This window comes from Psammomys obesus, unplaced genomic scaffold (genome assembly GCF_907164565.1).
Source record: "Psammomys obesus unplaced genomic scaffold, mPsaObe1.curated_primary_1811, whole genome shotgun sequence".
NCBI classification, from domain to species: Eukaryota; Metazoa; Chordata; class Mammalia; order Rodentia; family Muridae; genus Psammomys; species Psammomys obesus.
The window spans coordinates 10,709,300-10,718,488 of NW_026596117.1; the positions used below are offsets into that span (position 1 = coordinate 10,709,300).

Below are 9,189 nucleotides of genomic sequence, written 5' to 3' on the forward strand. Positions count from 1 at the left end.
AAGAGTTATTTTCAATACAGTGAACATTCTCTTCTTCCCTGCCCCATCACAAAGATGTGTCCTCCAAACAAAGAACCATACAGATATTAGATAGGCAGTGCCTTTCATAAACATACTGATGTAGATAATAAATACATAATTTGGCTTTTCTAATGGTCCTTTTTGAAAATGTACTTGTGTTATTGTCAGGAAAGTAAATGCTTAAAATCCCTTTGTCTTACAAAGACTTGTTCTAGTAACAACTGAAGAGGAAAAATTGTAAAGGTCCCTGACAGGTTTCCTCGTCTTAACCTTAAGACCCCTTGTGTTTGTGTGCATAGGTTTCCTGTATGCGTGGTAGTTGTAAATGTCCGTCACCCGGTTTAGCTTCAGGTTAAGTTCAAGAATGCAGCAAGCGTGTTGCCTTTCAGAAGTACTTTACTTTAAAATTCTCCCATTCTCTCAGATAGTCTCTTTTTGTGTGCCAGAGTTATAGACTAACAAGTCAAAATGTGGTGAAAGAAACAGACTAATAAAATTGAGACTTTGAAGGTCAGACGTGGGAAATGAAAGCACGGTGTGGACAGTGATGGCAGACCATGGCGGGGCCTTTGTTTTTGTTGCTCTATTATTACCTCCTACAGCCACACAGAACTTCAGCCTCCAGCTGTGCCCTCCTTCCTTTTTCTTTAATGCTTGTACAGACTCAGCATAGTAGTCCCTTTTAATAAGGGAAGAGTTTGAGGCTTGGAGAAGTCGATGTCACACACCTGCAGCTGGGATATCTAGGGTAGCCCCAGTATGTGTAAGGCCCGTGCTTATTACCTTAGCTTTGCTCTGTGTTGTGCGCATGTGTGGAGGGGTACATACACACAGTATGCAAGTGCAGATGTATGGAGGCCGATAGGCAGGTGGTGGTCCTCAGTCTGCCTTGTTTTTCGAAGCAGGGTCTCATGGGACCTGGGGTTCACTTACTAGGTTGGCTGGCCAGAGCCTCAGCGATCCTCCTCCTTCAGCTCACCCATTCTGGGAGTACAAGCACTCTGGATGAAGCTGTTTTCTTAACCTCTGAGTCGATTCTTTACTAGCAGACCAGTGTGCATTGTCTGTCTGACCAGAATGTTTGTGTCTTTACCAGTTTTACTGCTTAAAATTTGGGCCCATAGAAAATAAAGTAAAAATATATGGTTTGTCTCAAAACAAATTGTATTTTATACCATGAAATTCCCAGCAAGAATTCCTTTGAAAAATTAAATTTTGTTAAGCTTTCAGAAAGAGGCAAGGCTTGTTTTTCAAAAACAGTTTTTAGATTAGCATACAAAATAAGAATTTAAAGCTCAAGCTCGTGTCCCTGTGGATTGACAATGTGAACTGAGAGTGTGAAGGCATAACCATGGTGCATAATCCTTTTTGTTTTTAGACATCTAGGCTGCTCCATGGAAACCCTTCGACACAGCTCATCCTCTCTGCGGCCTTTCCACTGCAACAGAGCACCTTTCCTCCGTCGCATCACCAGCAACACCAGCCTCAGCAGCAACAGCAGCTTAGTCGGCACAGGACTGATAGCCTGACTGACCCTTCCAAGGTCCAGCCACAGTAGCACACATACTTCCTCTCTAACACTAGAGAGGAAGGGAATGGCCACAAAGAGTCATTTGGATGACAGAAGTTCAGCAGTTTCATGAGGGTAGTCTTGAGTGTTCCAGTTCCTGGATTAGTTGGTTGGGAAACACTGCCCAGTGCTACAGATGTGCATTAAATACCAGCCAGTGGGAGATATAGGGACACAGCCAATTCTAATAGTTTTTTTGCCCAGATATTTTTTGATGGAGAAAGAGTATATTGCCAAATGCTAACAAGCTCAACTATCAACCATGACCTTTACAGAATCAGAAAAGCACTAACAATGTTGGTGGCTTCTGTGGTTCTGTGCCTGGTATCAGATGTTACAGAGGACGCACCACTGCCAGGGGTTTGCTTAGAACGCCATGAAGACAGTCCAGTAGTTAGGAGCCCCATCCCAAACCCCTCTTCCTGTTCAGATAATGACGGAACGGTGATTACTTTCAGAATGTTGTGCAGGTTTGAGTTTTCTGTGTACAGATGCTATGTTGGTGTGTGTGTGTGTGTGTGTGTGTGTGTGTGTGTGTGTGTGTGTGTGTCTGGATGGAGGAGAGAAAGCAAACTTTGTGTATGCAGCATGAAATCATTGTCTGTCCCTCACAGAAATGAGTACATTTCGTTAGGTTTTGACACCACGTACAAACTGATAGCAGCCTCGTTTTCATTTTGTTTACAACACATAGTGTTCTAGTCACTTTTTCCAGGGCACAAGTCTTTTTGTTCGTCCTTTGGCTGTGATGTCACAGTTTGTTAGTGAGGTTTAATGTGCTGCTGGGAATGGATTTTTTTTTTTTCAGGTTAAATTATTGCTATATTTCCATTTATTCAGAAATATCCCTTATTTCATTATTTTTCAATTATGTTTGAAAATAGAATTGCACTGCTTTATTTTAGATGGTTGCTTAAGAGTTTGATCACATATTTTGATATATTTCATAGTCGGAATATTTATGTAAATGGTTTTCAACAAGCCTGAAAGTGATTTCAAGAATGTTTCAGTTATACGAGTAAAATTTGCACACAAACATTTTAGGCACTTTTTAACATTCTCAGTGGTGGGAATTTTAACTTTTAGGGTTTGTTGGAATCTTTTTATTATCCTTAAAAATTTCAATGCTTCTTTTAGTCAGAAATGATTCAGGGTTATTTGAGGGGGGGAAAAACCCATAGTGCCTTGATTTTAATTCAGGTGATAACTCACCATCTTGAATTCATTGTCTGGTTTCAGTAGCAGTTTTGAAACCTTAGTACATTTTTAGCAGCATGTGGGTCTCAGTGTCATTCAGGTTCCCATGAGCACTGCTACATCTCTTGGACCACCTGAATAGTATCACAGTTGTTTATGGAATCCCAAAACTGTTTCCAAATCATTTATTTTCTTTTAAAGCTAAGTAGTCCTTTAAGAATTACCAGTAAATACTTGCTCAGAGAAAGGGTACAAACTGTCTTAACCTTCATCATAACACTAGAATATTATAGCTCACATGCTTTCTAAACATGAATTAAGATTTCATTTGGCAATATCATACTCTATAGGTAATAAATAAAAATCACATTTTAAAAGCATTTTTAAAAAATGTATGGTATTAATAATGAAATTTGCAATTATAGAACAAAAGATAAGTAGAATATAGAATATAAAACATTACTGAGACAAGGGAGGACAAGTGTGACAAATTAGAATTGACCTTAAAAGAATGTGTGCAACAGGAGTGAAGTTGCTAAACAAAGGTTTTCAGCAGTGAAAAGAACCTAATGCAGAATTGTTAGATAAGGGCTCAGGGGACTCGAGAACTCGGTCAGTTCTCTGTCTTCAGCTTTGCTCTCATCCTTCAGTGTGTCTTTGTTTTCCTGTTTACCTGACTGCAGTTAAGTTAGAAGGTTAGTGGTGTAAAAGAAAACAACCAAAGAAAATTGGTACCTACCCTTCTGCAAAAGAAGTGTGGCTAGATACCAGTCAGTAACTAACATATCACAGAGTCCTTCTAGCTGACACATGTGAATACCAGGGATAGTTGTGAGACTACATGTGTAGGCAGACGTATACACACATTATAAAATTGATGTAAACTAGAGCGCCCACATTGCTTTTCTCACTTTCCAAATTGCCTTCTTAATCTTATGCCATTCCATGTCATCTGAGTTGTGCCTCGTTTATTTTTTGGCAATATCTAGTGATAAGGATTTAGCTAACAGGAGCTATACTATACCATGTAATTCCTGTTCTTCACAGTTCATCTTCCTGCTTGAAAGTAGCAATTGATAAAGAGCTCCTAGCTGCTGACTTTGCTGTCCACATGGAGTGTCATGCTGGGCAACCCTTGTCGGCAACAGCTGCCTCTTAGTTCTTGGTTCTTTGGATGGCAAACTGTCCCTGTCTGCTCCCCACAAGACTTCAGCATTCTGATCAAGGTTCATCTGTTGCCTGGTCTTTATTTCTGTAGCCAAAGGTGTTGACTGAAACCCCAAATCTAAATCATGAAAAGATACCAAATAGAAACACTTCTCAGCTTCTTAGAATCCTTAACACCCCCCTGCTGTATTTCATGGGGATTCATTTTTCATTAAAAAAATGTTTATTCTGGGCAGTGCTTTTTAGTTAAGAATTGTTAGGGAAGGTCAGATAGACTCTAGTGGCCCTGCAGGTACCTTGCTCTGGACTGCTTCTGACGGAGTGACTTGGTGTTGCTGAACACGTAGGATGAGGACAGTACGCACAAAGCTGCTCTAGGAGGCTGCCATCAAGTCTGAGCTGACACACTGCAAAGTTACTCCTCTTCCTTAGAGTACAAATGACGGGAGGAAAGCAGATGTGGTAGGTAGGGTTTCTTGCAAATGAGCACTTCAGGCCCTTCCCCAAGCTCTGTCCTAAAGTTAGGGTAGCTTTGGAGTGCTGTGCTCCATTGTCGTATAGACATGGCTTTGGAATGTACTGCTAATACAAGAATGCCAGTGCTTTTGAATAGTCGGTGAGAGAAAACTGCAAACTAGTGAGTGTTTGAATTCTGGGTGCTGTAGCTGGTCGTTGCCTTAAAGCAGTCTCTTGAAGTTAGTGTGGAACCCTGAAGCAGTCCAGTCATATTAAGGGCATCATGTTGGGGGAAATGAGCCTTGTTCAAGCCTTAGAAAGGACCCTTAAATAGCCTAACAGGTAGATTCTTTTTACTTGGATATTACTGTGTTTAAAATCTTTCCACTACATTGAGGCAATTTTTTAAAAAGTGGAATGCAGATAGCATTTTTAGTATTTCTTTTCTGTTTCTTTGGTGACTAAAGGTTTGTTGATAAATATTTGTGTAAAACTCATTCACCTTTCCAGTACCTGTGGTACTGTTCTTATACCACAGAGTCCACATTGAAAGGTATAAACACTGGATATTAACATTGCCGAGGGCATATAGCCAGGAGTAAGCTGACTGGAACTCTTCAGTGGTGAAGAAACAGCACAAAGCACTTGCCATTTTCATAGTAATTGGAAAAGAGACCTTTTAAGTGTGTCTGGATTGAGTGAGTACTCTTCTAAGAGGAGCTTCTGAAGAAATTGCAAAGGAAAAGAGTTGACTATTTTTATAGCATATTTAATATATTTGTATATAACTATGAGTGTAGTAGGAACCCTCCACATGCCTCCCACTTTTCTAATTCCCTCCCCTTACGCCATAGCCCTAGTACAGCCTCATCCGCATGGGTAATGTGCCTATTGTCAGCCTACCTACCAAAAGATAGTGCTGCTGCTTTCTGAGACAGGTGAGATCAGACTCATGCCTGGGGATCCTTTATGGGAGGAATAGCACACACTTAGAACAACATACCACAGTCTAAACGCATCATTTTGAAAGGTAATAAGCACTTTATTGCAATTATTCATTTAGATAAAGTTTGTATCTTAGGCATTAACCATTTTTAAAGGATCCCCTAATCATCACTTAGGTGAAATTATAAATGACACATTTCTGAGAAATGTTTAGATCCAGTGAACCGTAGCAGGTTTATGGGAGTGATTTCAAGGTAGCCAAATAAACTATGACTTTTGTTTTTGAATGTGGTGGAGTCAGGAGATTGTAGATGCGTAGCTTGATTTAAACACTATTGTAAACCTATCTTGCCTATTGTGTGGACACCAAAAGAGACCAATGAGCCTGTTTATTTTCAGAGGTCTAGGAATATGCATCTGTCTGAGTAGATATACAGAACTAATCTGTAAATGGTTGGTAGTACTATTTTAGGATACAATAGTTTCAAGAATTATTGAGTGTTTTAAATGTGCCCTGAAATGTTGGCATGTCATTTCAGCGTTCCTATTTGAGTTGCTCTTGTAATATTTTTGCACAAAAAGGACTGAGAAAGACTGCTTTGGTTGAAGAAAACTATAATTTGGTCTTATTTTAATGTCTCCTGTGGAAACACTGGAGGTAAATTGTTGGTATCATTACTAATTCAGGATATTTAAAACAGTGTTGAACAGCTCACCAGAAATTAAGCAAACTTATATATTTAAAAATTAAAATTTTTTTCCACGTGACTGTTTTGCATATTTTTTCTGTTGTCATACACGACATTCCTTGTTTTTCTGAAATATACTTTGAAAGATTTGAGTCTTTAACAATGTGTTCTAAGCTACCTGGGTTTCCCCAGGAAAATGCCCTAGTGAAGTAGTTTGTATTTATATATAGTTTGTGGAGACTGTTGAGATCCCACCGACACCACCAGCAAAACACTGAGGTGCTGAACTCAGCGACAATCACAATAGTAAGTATTTATAGAAGGATTTAGAAGTGGCTGGAACACTTGTTCCAAAAGCACTTCTCTGGGTTGCGTGAATAAAATGGCTGTATATTTATATTTGTATCTCTGTGTTATCTAGTAAGTGGACTGGTCTCCTGTATTTAAGTTATTGCATCAGTATCTTGTCCTTGGAGGACTAGCTCTTGTTTGGGGAAGTCACTACCCTGCCCTCCAATGCTCCCCACTGACAGGTAATTGGGATTCATTCATTGTACATCAGGATGGTAGTGGAGGGTCAAACTGGGCATCCTGCACCTCCGGCCTCTCTTGAACTCATTTAAGGAGGAAAAAAAAGTTTTAAGCTAACTCCTTTCAGCTCTGCTTCACGTTACACCAACCTTTTCTTGTGTCACTTGTTGCATTCTCTGTGTCATAGGCACTTGTTAAAACTATGTCCCCAACATAGTCAAAGGCCAGTATGAGAGAACAGACGTAGCTTGATTTTGCCCATTTGGGGAAATGATAGCAAAATATTGTCCTTTAATGGTTGTCATCATTATATCCATATATTGAAGTCCTTACATATAGCTGGACAATGTGTGTACACTGAAAACTCTTTGAAAAGTTGGCTATCTCTAGATCCTGTATAGCCAGCACTGTCCAGTAAATCAGTGCTTCAACATGGGAAGCCTAGCTGTGCGAGGGGCCCTTCCTGCTCACATGAACTGGAATATGATTCTCCATTAGCACTCACTGTGGCTCTGGATTCCTACAGGCAGAGTCTAGCATACACAAGGATTCCTTGGAACAGTGATTAGAACACTGTCAGAAACAAGTTGGGTTTAATTACTCAAAAGGTAACTCTGAGGGGGTAAATTGAAAATATACCATTTTTAGATGTATGCCTTTAAGTCTAAGAAAACAAACTGTGACATCGCTTTAAGAAACGACAATCAAATGTTTATGTTTGAGTTGGCCTGTGCTGGTTTACATTTACTGTTGGCAGTGGTTTTAAGAGTACTGCAAAGCTAAAATCCAGAAGAAGCTGTTAAGTTGATGTATACCTAGAGAGTCCTCTTCAGGCAAAGACCCTGCTACAAAAAGCCCCTTACTAAGCAGTGGATGCGTCAGCCAGCACAATTATTTAAAGCATCCTGAAGTTATTTTGAAGTCTGTTTTCCTGTGGTTTAAGTTGGGAGAAACCTAGTGTAGCGCTTCCACATCCACCCTGTGTAAAGACTGAAGCCCAAAGACAAATTAGTGTTGTAATAAACCAGTTAGTGCAAAAAACCCCACATATATATAAACATATATATGTTCTACCTTTATAAACTGTTAATCAGTTCATAGCTGTACAAACATGCACCAGATTCTGTGTTCTGTGTGGTCTTGCTGTGCTCTTCCTGACATTGCTGTTCTTACTGCTTGGTTCTGAGTTTAAGTTAAAACAAGAATAAACGTAGCTCATCCCTTCCAGCTCCAAAAGGGAGATGCATATGGCTACTGGTCATCAGATAAGGATTACCTTTCTCCCCTACAGCAAGTGTTTAATTCAAATAAATGTAATCCATAGAGCTGAGACTGGTGTTCTTTCAGGCGTTACTCCTTGGCCCAAACTGGAGACACAATGGATAATGAATGGTTTCAATGGTGCTATATTAGGTTCCCTGGTCTTCATAGCTACATTTGGAAATACCGTCCTGAATAAAATACGGACTTTTCTGCTGCCAGTGAAATATTGCCATTTTAATTGGGTCTGATACAATTGGTTCTGCTTGTTTATTAAAGTTATCCTTTTGGCATGCCGTCACTCAGGCCTCTTGCTGTAGGAGGTGCACAGCTTTGACTTAAAATCTTCATGTACTATCTTAATGCGCAAATTTTCCTTAGACTTTGTAATGTATTCAGAACCTAAAACTACAGCAAAAGAGCCAAGCAGTAGCAATGTTTTATTTTTTGTAAGTGTAAAAATAATTAGATCCAGACTTTGTTTCCTTCAGTTTTAAAAATAAAGAATACCTCAGTGCTGCTTCTCAGTATCACCTGCTTTATGTGGCACATATGTTGTAAGAGTCACATCTGGATTAATAGAAAGACTATTAAATGTTTTTAAATCTGTCAGACATTTTCCTTTCTTTATTCAACAGTGGGCCCAATTGTGTTAACAGTGTTTACCTTGTAGCTTATGTTTTACATTCCACTTTCTCTTAAGAAATGGTGCCCAGCAGCTACAAGAATGCTTCCTCAGACAGCTATGCTTACTTCTCACATCCTCACCCAGTGCTTGGGCTATGCTGCCATTCACCAGGTTAACAGCAGCTGCCAGCTACTTTCTAGTTATGGCATGTCTAACCAATTATTTAGAAGGTGTAGTGTGGGGACGTGACTTTAGAGTTTCTTTAGGGTGTTTTAACTCATGGTAATTGTTTTCTAACACTGTACTTTTTATGGAGTTGGAAAACTCCTTAAAAGTGAGCAGAAATGATTTCATAAATACTTGCTACTGCCTAATATTTGGAAGAGCTAACAACTAAAAAGCAACTTCAGCAGTTTTCAGAAGGCCGTAAGGAGACTTCACTGGGTTCTTCATGTCTTCAAGTTACATATTACAGTGTGTACATTTGTCATCACTGTCTGCGCTGTTCTGCTGTGTTCCACACAGGAACGCCTCGACATCTGTATAGAATGCCTTCATATTTAAAAAGACTATTACATTACACTAGAACACAGGCTGGGAGAAAACAGCCTTTGCCACCTGGGTGCACAGAGCAGCCACAACACAGAGTGGTCACGGAGATCTCTGTGATCGAGGGCAACAACCTCGATGCTTGCGGGCTCTGCTTTAAACTGCATATATTAGTT

The 9,189-nt window shown here is 39.7% G+C and overlaps 1 protein-coding gene across 5 annotated transcripts in view; it reads left to right on the top strand.

Moving 5' to 3' along the window:
* Clock (clock circadian regulator) overlaps window positions 1-8,448 on the top strand; it is an 84,662-nt gene extending 76,214 nt beyond the window's left edge. For all 5 annotated transcript variants that reach the window (XM_055629213.1, XM_055629214.1, XM_055629215.1 and 2 more), the window contains one exon: window positions 1,400-8,448. In XM_055629213.1, coding sequence (XP_055485188.1) covers window positions 1,400-1,579 — 180 coding nt within the window. In that variant the 3' untranslated portion in view covers window positions 1,580-8,448. The remainder of the gene's footprint in view (window positions 1-1,399) is intronic.
* Window positions 8,449-9,189: the final 741 nt, after the last annotated feature.